This window comes from Maniola jurtina, chromosome 6, assembly GCF_905333055.1.
Source record: "Maniola jurtina chromosome 6, ilManJurt1.1, whole genome shotgun sequence".
NCBI lineage: Eukaryota > Metazoa > Arthropoda > Insecta > Lepidoptera > Nymphalidae > Maniola > Maniola jurtina.
Window position 1 is genome coordinate 1208535 of NC_060034.1, and position 15152 is coordinate 1223686.

Below are 15152 nucleotides of genomic sequence, written 5' to 3' on the forward strand. Positions count from 1 at the left end.
TTATTACGGTTTGTTATATTATACACTTTTTCAGAATTTTTTTCTGAAAAAAAGTCTCTGTTGCTTTACTAATACATCCACAGCCTTACTTATTCGCCGTTGCAACTCTCAAGTAAGACAAACTTGCTCCCGTACAAGAAATATACATTTTCCTTCGAACACAACTTTTGTGGGGCGCAGCGTGCGCTGATTTCACCGCACTTTATAAATAAACTAGCTGATGCCCGCGACTTCGTTCGCGTGGATGTAGGTTTTTTAAAAATCCCGTGGGCACTCTTCGATTTTCCGGGATAAAAAGTAGCCTATGTGCTAATCCAGGATATAATCTATGTCCATTCTAAATTTCAGCCCAATCCGTTCAGTAGTTTTTGCGTGAAGGAGTAACAAACATACACACACACACACACACACACACACACACACACACACACACACACACACACATACAAACTTTCGCCTTTATAATATTAGTGTGATACTGAAGTACCTACAAAAATTTTATTATTGAACTAGGGCTGTTTTACCCGATGACCAAAAGCACCGGTAAGAGTAACTTCACCTACTGCTGAATTCGTTGCCGAAACTTCTCACTTGAATTTGTTTTAACCCCCGACCCAAAAGGAGGGATGTTATAAGTTTGACGTGTGTATCTGTCTATGGCATAGTAGCTCCTAAATTAATGAACCGATTTTAACTTTAGTTTTTTTTTGTTTGATAGGTGGCTCGATCGAGATTATTCTTAGCTATAATCCAAGAAAATCGGTTCAGCCGTTTGAAAGTCATGAGCACTTTTTTAGTTACTGTAACCTTCATTTGTCGGGGGTGTTATAAATATTTAATTTACACTTGTTCAAATCTGTGTTAAACTTTCAGCGTATAAACTATTGTGATTGATATCCATCACACTATCACACTATCATCACACTAAAACAACTATCACACTAATATTAGAAAGGCGAAAGTTTGTGTGTATGTATGTGGTTATGTGTGTATGTTTGATACTCTTTCACGCAAAAATCACTGAACAGATTTGGCTGAAATTCGGACTGGAGATAGATTAAACCCTGCATTACCACATAGGCTGCTTTTTACCCCGGAAAATCGAGGAGTTCCTTCGGGATTTTGAAAAACCTAAATCCACGCGGACGAAGTCGCGGGTGTCAGCTAGTTATAAATATAAATCTTTGACGGCATCCGTCCTATCCTATCTACTAATTTTTTTATCTAAATCTACTGAAGCTACAGGCTATCTGTCAATCAGTCAAATAAACCAGTGACAGTGAAAATACTGAAAAATACTACCGGTTTTCGATAACTACATTTCAAAATTGGATTTAAATAATAGAAAGTCGTATATACCAGATTGTTGGAATTTTTTTGTCATGCCTTTATTAAATTTGTCGCGCGACAGCGTTAGGTCATTGTGTGTAAGCGATGAATGCATATCGCATGGACAGATATTGATGGGACTTTAAAATTAACGATAACGACACGATTATTTTGTGACGAATTAAGATTTTTTTTTAATCCCGTGGAAACATTTTGTTTTTCCAGGATAAAAAATAGATTAGGCAACCGTTCCTGGAATAAAAGCATCTTCTGTACCTACCAAACAGATGATGCCCATAACTTTATCTTTTGGATTTAGGGTTTTGAACAGTCTGTCCCTGGGATACAAGCGATCCCAAGGACAGGGATGTACCCGTCAAAATCGGTGTAGCGGATGGGCCGTAAAAAGCTAGCAGACAGACAGACACGCTTCTGCATTTATAATATTAGTATGGATTAGCAGTGAATAATAGCACAATGAAAATCAGACATAGTGATAAGGCCGCACTGTACATCTTATATTGCTGTAAATATTCTAATGCTTACTTACAACTCTACAGTCTTTCACCGCGTTGTATCTTTTATTTTTGAGGATCAGGACTCTGTCAATCATATATTCGGGTTCTTACCTACACCTCGAGTCTCGATTAAGAATATGATTTTGCCTTATTTCTTGCACTTCAGGGGTGAATCTTATTTGTTCAAAGTCGGTCACTCATCGAATTATTGGTTTCGGCCAACGTTGCTTATTCATAACAATCGATTGCTTTGCTCTATCGCTTGTAGAGTTGTAAGTTATACAGCCAATCGACTAAAAATTCAATTATTATCGTATGGGATATCGTGTCGTACAGCTAAGATGAACAAAATCGTAGAGTATATTCTAACTCTTTTTTACAACGCAATAAAACAGCGGGGCCCTCTCGTTGACTCTTTTATGAGGCGGTAACGAAGTATAAACTATGCAACGGCTTGTTTTGTTACCGGGAACATAATTATTCATCGGTACACTTTACGGAGTACCAAGTCACTGTTTAGGAAAACTAAGTATTGGCGTCACTCAGAAAAGCAGGTATTGTTTAAATATTTTTATGGAATTATTGGAATGTCCTCCCATAACCAACACAAAAAACACAAGTACAATGTGTAGAGGTTATCCGAGAGTGTTAATCTAAAAAAACTAATGCCAAAATAAATCATTTAATTAGAGCGTGATTGCTATCACAACATCTAATTATCTAGTTCACAATCCAAATACCGAAAATATGCGATATCGCTCCGAATCTCAGAAGGAGACTGAACTAAAACCTTCAAAACACCCGTATTTATGCAAGTTCAATCTTGTTGGCCTCCTAGCAACAGATTGTATAACATCGAATGAGCCAAATATCAATTTTATCAAACTACCTGCATTAGATAAATTAATAATTTTATATTATTGTTGACAATTCAAATCAATTTTTAAAAGTAACCTTACATAAGTAACTGGCTCAGGCCTCAGACCCAAAGGATCAACAAGTTGAGTTGTCAATGTGCATATGATACAGATCATCTTCCCTTGTACTTGGGCCTGTTACTGTTTGTGTTTCGTAAAAAATGGAGGAGTTGTGTTTTTCTACCCATAATCTATATACACCGATAACTCCGGGATTTCTGAACCGATTTGCGTAACTTTTAGGGTTTCGTACCTCAAAAGGAAAAACGGAACCGTTATAGGATCACTTTTTTGTCTGTCTGTCTGTCCGTCCGACCGTCAGTCCGTCGTGTCCGTCAAGAAAACCTATAGGGTACTTCCCGTTGACCTAGAAATTTGGCAGGTAGGCAAGTCTTTTAGCACAAGTAAAAGAATAAATCCGAAAACCGTGAATTTGGGGTTACATCATTAAAAATGTGGTTACCTTGGATGAATAAATACTCGTGGTTACATCATTAAAAAAAATTGAAATGTCTTTAAACTTTCAAAGTAAGATAACTATACCAAGTGGGGTATCATATGAAAGGGCTTTACCTGTACATTCTAAAACAGATTTTTATTTATTTTTATGCATAATAGTTTTTAATTTATCGTGCAAGATGTCGAAAAAAATACCTGAGTATGAAACCCTCGGTACGCGAGTCCGACTCGCACTTGGCTGGTTTTTTTAATCGATAGAGAAACTTTGCGACATCGTTCCATTAAAAGTTTGGATTCCAACTCCTAAATCCTGATGCTGGAGGAGTTCTGACCAATCCACGCGGGCGAAGCTGCGGGCAGCATCTAGTAGTAAGTATTAAGTGATAGATTGAGCAGTGATACAATAATTACATGGCAATAAACAAAGCGATCGGTTTCTAGTGTGTGATAGGATCTGTGCGCTTCGGGCGGTGCGTTTGATCTCGAAGCGCGGTCAAAGGAAACACTTGTGAGAGGCTGCTTGCTTTTTACACCAAATCGTATCCTAGAGCTAAGTAACTGAGCATTTGGATTTAAGTACGTGTGAACTAAAAAATGAATGAAATGAGGAGATCCGCAGGAGAACCAAGGTCACTGACATAGCCCAAACTATGAGCAAGCTGAAGTGGCAGTGGGCAGGCCATGCTTGTCGTAGAGGCGATGGCCGTTGGAGCCGGAAAGTCCTTGAGTGGAGACCGCGTTTAAGCAAACGTAGTGTGGGATGCCCTCCAGCACGATGGACCGATGATATTAAGCGGCTGGCGGGAAGTGGCTGGATGAGGAAGGCTGAGGACCGGGTGTGGTGGCGCTCTTTAGGGAAGGCCTATGTCCAGCTGTGGACTTCCACAGGCTAATGATGATGATGATGATGAACTAAAAAAAGGCTGATTGGAATTGAGTTGGATATGATTCAAACAAGGGAAAAAGTTTATAAACCGAACATTATCAATAAATAGTAAATATGCTAGAAAATTGATCTATCTATCGAAACAGTGAGTTCAAAATTGTATCTATAGAAATACTAGTAGGCTTATTAGTACTTCCTACTTCCCTGATTGTATCATATTTTTTGACAAATAACAACGTGCCAAGGAACTCCTTGACAGCTGATTACAAATAAATTGACTATCAATTTCAACCGATATTAATTCCCAAGTCTGCACTATAACAACTCTCTTCTAGTCAACTCATAGTAAAAATCCTAACCTAACCTAACATTATTTATTACAGTACTAATTATTATCAAGGACCTTGAAACATAAGACATCTTCTAGTATTTCCACGTCATAGGTTACAATAAATTTAAAAATACTTAATGTATAAGTTAATACATTCACATTAGCAAATATAGATACGCGTCGGTGTCATAGGCGGTTGAAGCCTATTTTTGTACCGCTTGTCAGTTTGAATGGAACTGGAGGTGCATAGGTCCCCGCTATGAGAGCTCATTATAATTAAGATCCAAGATTATCGTCTGGCCGTCTGTTCCAAATCAACTTTTTTTGTTTATAATAATAGGTACTATTGTGACCTTGTGACCTTTAAGAGTTTTGCTGTACTAAATTAGTTTGAATAAGAGACGTATAACATATCTACTTCCCTTCTGATATTATAAAATGCTAATGGTGTATTATTTATTCTGAAATCTGTAACTATTGCAAACACATAGAAAAAACCGGCCAAGTGCGAGTCAGACTCGCGCACGCGTACACTCCGTAGGTACTCGGGTATTTTTTCAAGAATCTGTAGTAATTTTCTATTTGTGTGAATCTTTTCATGTCTAAAGAAAGCCACATCACAAACTTTAATGAAATTGTTTATACTTTGCACCTATTTATGTTACCTAATCTTTTTAAAAATTCCTTGCGACTTGGTACTATCCAACCCTAGAACTTCTCCTTTCAGCAAAGGTTGCCTGGTAGAGATTGCTCCAAGCAATAAGGCCGCCTTTGCATACAATTGTTTTTTCTGTTTTCTTCTTTTGTGTGCAATAAAGTGTTTCTATCTATCTATCTATCTAAATCCGTAATACCTAATAAAGGTAATTTGAACAATAAATTATTATCACACAGGAAATCTTGTTACCTAAGTAGCAATTAGTCATGACCGTTTTGGTCATAGCTAGTTGCTACTTAGACAGCTCTTCCAGCAGAACTAACCAAAGAAATTTAAAATTTGCCATTGCTGAGAATTGAACCCAGAACCTCCTGATAAGACCACAGCACTTACCACTGTGCCAAAGAGATCATCGAAATTTTCCGTCGCGCATTGAATATGTCTTTATTTTTGACTGTATCAATTTACGAGTACGTAGTTTAACTAAAAGTTTTGTTGTACCATAACAGTTATAACTCTGCTTTCTTCATTATATTAGAATGTAAAAGTCATCATCCGAAATTTAAATGCACTTAACCACATGTGCATACGCTTATTAGAAGTAATTGCTTCTGTCTGTCTGTATTAGACGTAAGCGTTACGAAAATATCTCGCCCGACTCGTTCTAATCGATGTGACATGGGCCTTGGGGATAGTAAGTGAAGTCAGGTAGGATATTGCAATATACTTAGTAAAAGCTTAAGCTATAATATAAGCCGCGGTAGCTTAATAGTATAGACGTCCGCCTCATATTATTATATAGGTCTTATAGCACAATTTAAGGAAAAAATCCGAAAAGCGTGAATTTGTGGTTACATCATATAACAAAAAAATTAAAATGTGTTCATGAACAAAATAATGAATATTTTCAATTTTCAAAATAAGATAACCATACCAAGTGGGGTATCATATGAAAGGGCTTTACCGGTACATTCTAAACAGATTTTTATTTATTTTTATGCGTAATAGTTTTTGATTTATCGTGCAAAATGTCGAAAAAAATACCCGAGTACGGAAACTTCAGTAGGTACGCGAGTCTGACTCGCACTTGGCCGGTTTTTTTGTGTACTTGTACCATAAGACATTGCTACGTGCCGAATTTCATGATTCTAGGTCAATGAGACCCTATAGGTATTGATTCTTTTGACAGACAGACAGACAACGGAAAGATTCTATAAGGGTTCATTTTTCTCTGGAGAACGTAGTCCTTAAAATACATAAAATATCGAGAATTACCATGAAAATGAAGATCTAGGATTGAAGGAGTTGGTATGGACTGTGGTTATTAAATAACATAATCGCAATAACAAATGAGGCGCCATTGTGATCGATGGCCGAGCCGCCCATCCGTTATAATGACGAAGCGAAGTGTTGATTCCACCATTCGCCAGATACAGATTAATAAATAATACCTACTACAATAATTTATTGCCTACTGGATGATGCCCGCACCTTAGTCGCGGATGGATTTAGGTTTTTTTTTAATCCCGACGTGTCTCTTTGATTTACGGGATGAAAAATTAATTATTATCACACTAATATTATAAAGGCGAAATTTTGTATGTGTGTGTGTGTGTGTGTGTGTGTGTGTGTGTGTGTATGTTTGTTACTCCTTCACGCAAAAACTACTGGACGGATTTGGCTGAAATTTGGAATGGAGATTGATAATATTCTGGATTAGCACATAGGCTACTTTTTATCCCGGAAAATCAAAGAGTTCCCACGGGATTTCAAAAACCTAAACCCACGCGGGCGAAGTCGCGGGCATCGGCTAGTTGATAATAAAATTTATTTAGTTTTGTCTCTTTTCAGGTAAATACCTAAACAGACGATCGTTGCCGGTTGATGATATAATCGGTAATAGATAAGACTATACTAAAACGTAAAAATATATCAGTAAGTAAATAAATATTAATATGAACGTAACAATGGATGAGTAGAATATAATAATATGAACTGAGTTGCACTGGTCGTCGCTATTCACCTCCTTGTACCTACATCGTATCGGGTGGTTTTTAAAAATTCAGATTCAAGTTAGCCCTTGAGTGCAATCTCACCTGATGGTAAGTGATGATGCAGTCTAAGATGGAAGCGGGATAACCTGGAAGGGGTATGGCAGTTTTTAATAAACCCATACCCTGGTTTCAACACGGCATCGTCCCGGAACGCTAAATCGCTTGGCAGCACGGCTTTGCCGGTAGGGTGGTAACTAGTCACGACCGAAGCCTCCCACCGGATCAGACCAGAGATTTAGAAATTATAAAACTCCAGGAATCGAACCCGGGACCTCTCACTAATAAGACCCACAGCACGTACCACTGCGCCAGGGAGGTTGTAAGTAGGCCATTTTTAACCCCCGACCCAAAAAGAGGGGTGTTATAAGTTTGACGTGTGTATCTGTGTGTCTGTGTATCTGTGTATCTGTGTATCTGTCTGTGGCATCGTAGCGCCTAAACGAATGAACCGATTTTAATTTAGTTTTTTTTGTTTGAAAGGTGGCTTGATCGAGAGTGTTCTTAGCTATAATCCAAAAAAATTGGTTCAGCCGTTTAAAAGTTATCAGCTATTTTCTAGTTTTCTTGTAGAAAAGAAGGTTAGATAACCCTTAGGTTCATAATATTCAAGTGTCAATTGACAAATGTCAAGCTGTCAAGATGGACGTTGCCTAGATATACATAATTATTTATTTGAAAATGATTTGTCGGGGGTGTTGAAAATTTTTAATTTACACTTGTTATTAAATAAAACTCCATAATTTTAGAAATTACATAAACATTTGATCAAACATTTGCCCCAACTTTGCATACCAACACCGTTCGACACGCACGAGTAGACCTAACCCCGCATTAGTGCAATAAACTTGACAATAACTTAATTTCGAGCAATGAAGGGTGAATCCCCGGGGCCGTCTACGTCAGATGACAACCGCTCCAATTTAATCTGATTAGAAGAATCGATGAGGTTTGAACGGTATCGACCTCACACGAGAAACGTCTAAGCAAATTGCTTCGGCAAATCTACAAGTGAGCCAACATAAATCAATGGTGCCAACAGAAATGAAGAAAAAAAGTGGTGATAGCTAGTGGTTAAAACCAGCCTCCTTCTCACAGTTATATGTAATTAATATCACTCGCTCCAATAGTGAGGAAAACGTAGTAACTTCTTCTTTGTCGTTACACTCTTGGCAGAGCGGCCGTGGTCATCATGAAGTGACGTTTTGGGGGGCAGATGTTACACGCCTCACGAGCATTCGCCACTGTTAGTGCAAACGTAGTAACACGTAGACAAAATTCTCCATATGTTCACAAAGGTGTGTGAAATCCGCCAATCCGCATTTGGCCAGCGTGGTGGACTATGGCCAAACGTTTGTGTAGAGACCCATACTCAGTAGTGGGCAGACTATGGGTTGATCATGATGATTATGACGAGACCTCTCGGTGCGGGAGTCTGAATCGTACTTTTTTTTAACCCCCGACCCAAAAAGAGGGTTGTTATAAGTTTGACGTGTGTATCTGTGTATCTGTATATCTGTGTATTTGTCTGTGGCATCGTAGCTCCTAAACTAATGAACCGATTTTAATTTAATTTTATTTTGTTTGAAAGGTGGCTTGATCGAGAGTGTCCTTAGCTATAATCCAAGAAAATCGGTTCAGCCGTTTGAAAGTTATCAGGTCTTTTCTAGTTATTACTGTAACATTCACTTGTCGGGGGTGTTATGAATTTTTAATTTACACTTATAAATCGGGAAATTGGAATTAGAGCGGTTGTTTAAATTAAAGATAACTAAGTAGTAAGTATCCACACCGATGTCCTAAGTATTGTGTATCTCCCATATCAGCCATACATGATGAATCGTAGTCGTTCCGCTAGATTAGTTCACAAATTGCGATAAACATCCCTTAGATCTCCGCTCGGATATGACGGTATTGTACTCGGCGCCTTTCAACGCATTGAGATTCACAAGATTGCTGAAAAATGTTTATCATTGTGTACCATAATAATATCCAAAGCTATCATTTTTATTTCCGCGTTGGTAAATACGAAAAAATATTATTATTATACTAGCTTATGCCCACGGTTTTGTCTACGTGGACCTCACAAATTTCAAACTATGTATTTTTGCCTCCTTAGGGGTTGAATTTTCAAAAATACTTTCTTAGCGGATGTCTTCGTCTTACGTCGTAATAGTTGGCTGCATACCTCAGCGCGATCCGACCTATAGTTTGAGCTGTGCGTTGATAGATCAGTCAGTTAGTCAATCATCAGTCAGTCAGTCAGCTTTACCTTTTGTATACCTATTTAGATTGGGCGAAATAACTTAATAAAAAACTGTATTTTACTTATAAAAAGAGAACCGAGAGACCTATAAACTACACTAGAATAATTTGAGCTAGTGGCAGCAATTAATTACATTACATCCATTAATAAGCGACTTCTCGCGGTAAAGTATCATAATTTGTATCAGAGCGGCTCGTAAACCGATGACTTAGCGAATAAAATGGCGGATAACTTGGAAGTTATGGTCGCGGCTCCACTTACCAGTGCGTAAAAGTTACATTGCGGCTACATTGCAGCTTAGTTTAAGCTTAAAAGGGCTCTCTCCGTCACTTACTCCATACAATCGTAGTTCCAATTTCATTTGCATATTAAGCAACCAAAGTCCATGAAATTTTGCAGACGTATTCTAGAAACTAATATCTGTGCCACCCCTCTTTTTGGGTCGGGGGTTAAAAAGCTGATCGCGGGGAGCGGAGAGCGCCAAACCGAAACTTCAACATGAAGTAATTTTTATAATTTGATATTTTTAAAGAGCTGTTATAGGTGGCCTATACGCTTTTGACCCCAATATCTATTCATCGGTTCTTCGAACTATTTGCCGCGTCCCTTGCCACTTCAGCTTCGCAACTCGTGGGACTATATCAGTTAATCTGGTTCTTCTACGGATCTTCTCATTCCTGATTTGATTTCATAGAGTTATTCCAAGCAGTTCTCTCCATATCAATTTACAACTTCCGAAGTCATCATCATCATCAACAGATATCCACTGTTGGGCATAGGTCTCTTGCAGGGACTTCCAGGTGATACGGCCTTGCGCCGCCTGAATTCAGCGGCTCTTACAAAAAAGAAAATTCCACAGACTCATAAAACATCGAGTATCACAAAGCACAGGTCTGATTAAGCGCGCACAAAGTTATGATACACTTAGCGAATACTCTTTAAGCAATTTGATACGACAACGAGACGGTTACGTCAAGATTATGCGACTTTCCAACTTGCACTAAACTCCTGACTCACGTTAAGTTAGCTTGAAGTTGTAAAGCTCGAAATGTTGAATTTGAAGTGTAAGCATTTTTGAAAAGTTTTTATAAAGATTGTCTTGATATACTTACTCGTACCTTATCATCGTCGTCGTTTTTCAGGCGATCCCTAAAGAGAGAAGAAGAAAAAATCTATTTTTTAGGGTTCCGTATCTCATAATGAAAAGGGTCACTTTGTTGTCTATCTGTCTGTGTGTCTGTCTGTACTCTGTACTCTGTCTGTATGCCCGTCTGTCGTGTCTGTCATGAAATTTGGCAGTTAGGTAGGTCTTACAGCACAAGTAAAGTGATAATCCGAAAATTGTGAATTTGTGGTTACATCATGAAAAAAAATTAAAATGTGTTCATGAACAAATAATTATTTATTTTCAATTTTCAAAGTAAGATAACTATACCAAATGGGGTATCATATGAAAGGGCTTTACTTTTATATTCTAAAACAGATTTTATTTATTTTTATGAATAAAATAAATAGTTTTGATTTATCATGCAAAGCGTCGGAAAAAATACCCGAGTACGGAACCCTCGGTGCGCGAGCCTGACTCGCACTTGGCCTATTTTTTTTCTACACAGTCTAGTCGCTATAATAGCGCAGCGTAGGTATATAAATAGAGTAAGACAATGCCCTAAGAAACGAGCCCGTTGTACAGTCGCAGCATCTACATACCCAAACGACTGATCTTTACTAAGCTAAATAAGTAATTAAAAGATGTTTTACACATTTCTATCGCCCGGTATAATTCGTCCATTGTCTCGGCCTCTGTCTAGACGTCTCTGATGACCAACTGTATGTAATTTAGGCTGTGTTAACAGCATACCCATCTACATAGTAATATAGTAGCGTCTGGGTAACCTCAGTTTCAATATCTTACACCCAAATTCGTCCCAGCACCCAAATAAAGACAACCCAAGTCCCAACCCCTTAATCACTCCGCGTAAATGTGTCCCCACTGTTTATTTATTAGATTATACTGCTTTGTAATGTTCTTAACACTCCAACGAGGAATCCCTAATGGTGCCTATGTTACATTCAAAACTCTTATCCGGTCAAAACAACTTTTAACTGCCAATTCAAAATCTTGTGCTCAAATTGGGTGCCACGGTAGGTAAACTTCTGGATTATAAATTGTTGAAATTGACAGATTTTACATAATGGCGATAATTATAATTTACGTAAAATTAAAACTATAGCGTGGTTGTCAAACAACGCCAAAATAGTTTTGACTGAAAAGTATTGGTTGATATGTATAAATATGTACATCTTTTGATCAGAAAATATCAATTAGAAAGGTGTTTTAAATCTGAGGTGCTTGGCTCAACGCGACGCAATCTTCTCTGTTCTACCTCTAAATTCTAGATAGTGGCTACGCCAAAAGACTCGCTTTTGGCTTTGTGCTTTAAAATCACTAGGTTTAAGTCTTAGGACAGGAATGACTGCTTGTTTTGGACCACATTCGATCTCATTTTATATGCATTATGGGCTTGACTATGATTACTTCCACTGTAATTGTAATCAAAACTACTTTCGACTAACCTCGATAGTCAAAAGCACTTTGACTGGTTATTTTTCAGTTAAAAGTAGTTTTGACCACATATGAGTTATTGACTGTAACACGAAAGTGTAGTACTAGACGTGGGAGTCGTTTTAATTGAGATAGTGAGGGGCTTAAATAAAATAACACATACATTACTTTTATTACAGCATCCGAGATCGAATAGTGTTTATGTTTTGATAGCGCTAAAAGGGGAAATGAAACATGAATTGACATCTCGATAATAATTGATTTTATTCGACAGAAACAGTAAAAATTGATCTTGACTCTTCTCAGATCTGGGCGCGTTTGGAACCCTCGTAGTATTTGAGTTAAGTTTGCGTAATTAATTATCACCACTACATCATAGTATCACAAATCTAACAATTCTGACTATCAAAAGGAGTACAATAGTAGTTACAGGTAGTCCTACCTATTTTGAATTTTGGATTTAATCTGAGAATTAAAGTCCTTTTCATGAAGAAGCTAAGCAATCATTACGTGAGAATGTAAAGCATTAGTTAGTACTGAAAATATCAGTTAATATGTAAATAACATTTTTTTGTTTAAAAAATTATAAAAGCTCTTGGAATCCTTAATAAAATTTCTAAATTGAAAAAAAATCTAAGATTCAAAACATATATTTTAACAAAATACTGGTGATTTTTTTTAAAACTATTATTTTCAAAGCCCTAAAACATATCAGGAGGCTCCTCAGCCAAAAAGAGGTTTTTTTTGACCCCTTATTTGCCTGTTAATAATATTGAACACTTTACCTGCTATATACCCATATTGTTATTATTATTAATTATTCAAGTACCTACTACCTACCTATTCTGATTTACCACTAAACATAAAATTACATAACTTAAAAAACAAAAAAAAAAAAATTTCAACCCGTTCACTGCGATCATAAATCAAAAACGCAAGCTTTCAACAATGAGTCAAACCCATCTATCTTTGGTATTTGGTAAAACCATCGGTAAAACGCAGTAAAAGTCCGCGATGAGTGACAAGCGATAACACCAAAATAACTTTTTGAGAAACGCATTAGGTTTTTGTCTCCCTATCTTGGAACTTGTCCCCTTTTGGATGCGTGGTCTCTTTTTAACTACGTGTGTAGTCCATATTAATCATTCCGTTAAAGTAGACCTATTTTTGTCGTTACGCCCTTATCGCATTACTAAGTGAATTCTTTAATTTTTTTTCTGAATGACATGTTTTTTTACTAACAAAAAACATTCTTCGAATAGTTTTGATAAAGTATGCTTGAAGTTTTATGAATATCTAAATAAAATAAATCCTTGAAATAAAATTGTATTCAATGCTTCCATACAAAGCTGGGTGCATACTGCTTGTTTTACAATAAAGATGTAAGAGTATAGCGCTTTCAACCGGAACGGTTATCGCCGCTCGTTGCACAAGATCCGAACCCAACTCAAACATATAAAGTGAAGTGCAATAAAAAACGCAACAAACAACAACAAACGCCGGAGTGTTCGCGTGTTATTATTAGCTGCAATACGCATAAACAAGGTTACTGAGAAACATCGCCCCGGGCATATCGATGCGTCGACGGCCCGCGCTTTTAAAAAGCTAACCCGTCCCGAAGAAAGGGACGGCGCAGAGCACGTGGGAAGCGGATTCCGAACGCACGCATCCCCTCCCCACCCCACCACAGCCCGCCGGCTAAAGCGCCGCGCGCACGCTAGTCGCGCGCCGACCGCCGCCACGGTAACACATCCTGGCAAACCTGTGCCGGTGCCCCACGCACCCGCCCTGACGTTGTGCAGTGAACGAGATCGAACATCCGCTGTGATTTGTTTTCAGTGCTGCAGGTTATACACCAACAGTGATTGTGAACGTGACAAATGAAAAATTGTGAATTGTGTGCACTATGCGGTTGTTAACGTTATGAATGGTCTGGACCGCTGCTTCTTCGATCAACGTAAGTGTTACGGTTTGTTACACGGATTTGTGGTAATTACGGATGTCTCGCACTGCGGCTACTGAATCAGGACAGTTTCAGCAAACGTAAGGCTGTTTTTCCGCCCTTGTAACTAGATATTTGCCGCATTGAAGTGAAAGCTCAAGTCAAAGCTCTTATTAGAATAGCGGAAATGCGTTGAAAGCTGAAATTTCCAGCATTTGTTTTAGAGCAATACACATCATTCCGAGATATAAGATAAGATCGAGAAATAATATTGTAGATTTGAAATTTGAAACACAAAAATTGCGACTTGAACTTGCGTCAGAACTAATTACAGACAAGCGCAAGTGTATTTTTGAAAATTATAATCTTGATGATATGCAAATTCTAAGCTAAAACATAATTATTTGTTCTTATTATCAATATACCGGGCGAAGTATTTGAAGTAATAATAATGAAAATCCATAAAATAGTACAAATCATAAATGTTAACAACAATTAAGTTCAAGTTTAAGTTACTGCAGTCCTTACAGACTTCATAATATCGCTTAAGTTACTGCATTCATTCACGATAATGAAGAAGTTACATATAATAAATTGGAAACTCGTAACGAAGCTTCTCATAATTACAACATAAACAAACAAGCACTGTTCAAAAGCAGCAGCGAAACGGAAACATTTGTATCACTTTAAGATAAGCGTGTTACGGCTAATGAGCAACCACAGTGGCTACTTTATTTATTTTTCCGAGATAACCTAAAAGTTAAAACCAACAAGAGCGATGGTCCGTTTAACTAAATTGATGATGATTTAGTTCAATTAAGCCGATAAAGGGCTAGACGAACTGAGCGACACGATTTGTAAGGCGCTAAGAGCTTTAGAAAATTACCAACGAAGAGAGTAGTGACTGACGTGATTTGTTTAAGTAATTTGTGTAATTTACGAAGGCTTTCGAATGGAACGATCGAGTAAAGAGGTTGAAGTTTTTTCTTATTTCTTCGGGGGTTTGAACTAAGAAGAGTTAGAATTTTGAGAGCTTCGCCTACGAGTTACAATAGATGCTCACAACTTCATCACTTCATTAAAAAAGGATATTTTAAGTACATTATGATGTTTAACATGATATAACCAGCATACCCATTAAAGGGCTATTTCAACAAAAACCCTGTTCTACGAAACTGCCAAAATTAGTGTGGCACTGGGTGTCGAATTGCAGGCAAAATTGTGTCGCAGCC

The 15152-nt window shown here is 37.6% G+C and overlaps 1 protein-coding gene across 8 annotated transcripts in view; it reads left to right on the forward strand.

Annotated features, from left to right (window-relative positions):
* LOC123865889 (teneurin-m) overlaps positions 1-15152 on the forward strand; it is a 614472-nt gene that overhangs the window by 222469 nt on the left and 376851 nt on the right. For 7 of the 8 annotated variants that reach the window (XM_045907095.1, XM_045907091.1, XM_045907092.1 and 4 more), the window contains exon 1: positions 13716-13935. The exons of the other annotated variant lie outside the window; for it this stretch is intronic. Coding sequence is in view for 6 of the 7 variants with exons in the window: in XM_045907091.1 (XP_045763047.1) it covers positions 13902-13935 (34 nt within the window). In the remaining variant the exon portion in view is untranslated. Of the gene's footprint in view, positions 1-13715; positions 13936-15152 lie in introns of those variants that run through there. 8 annotated transcript variants of the gene reach the window in all.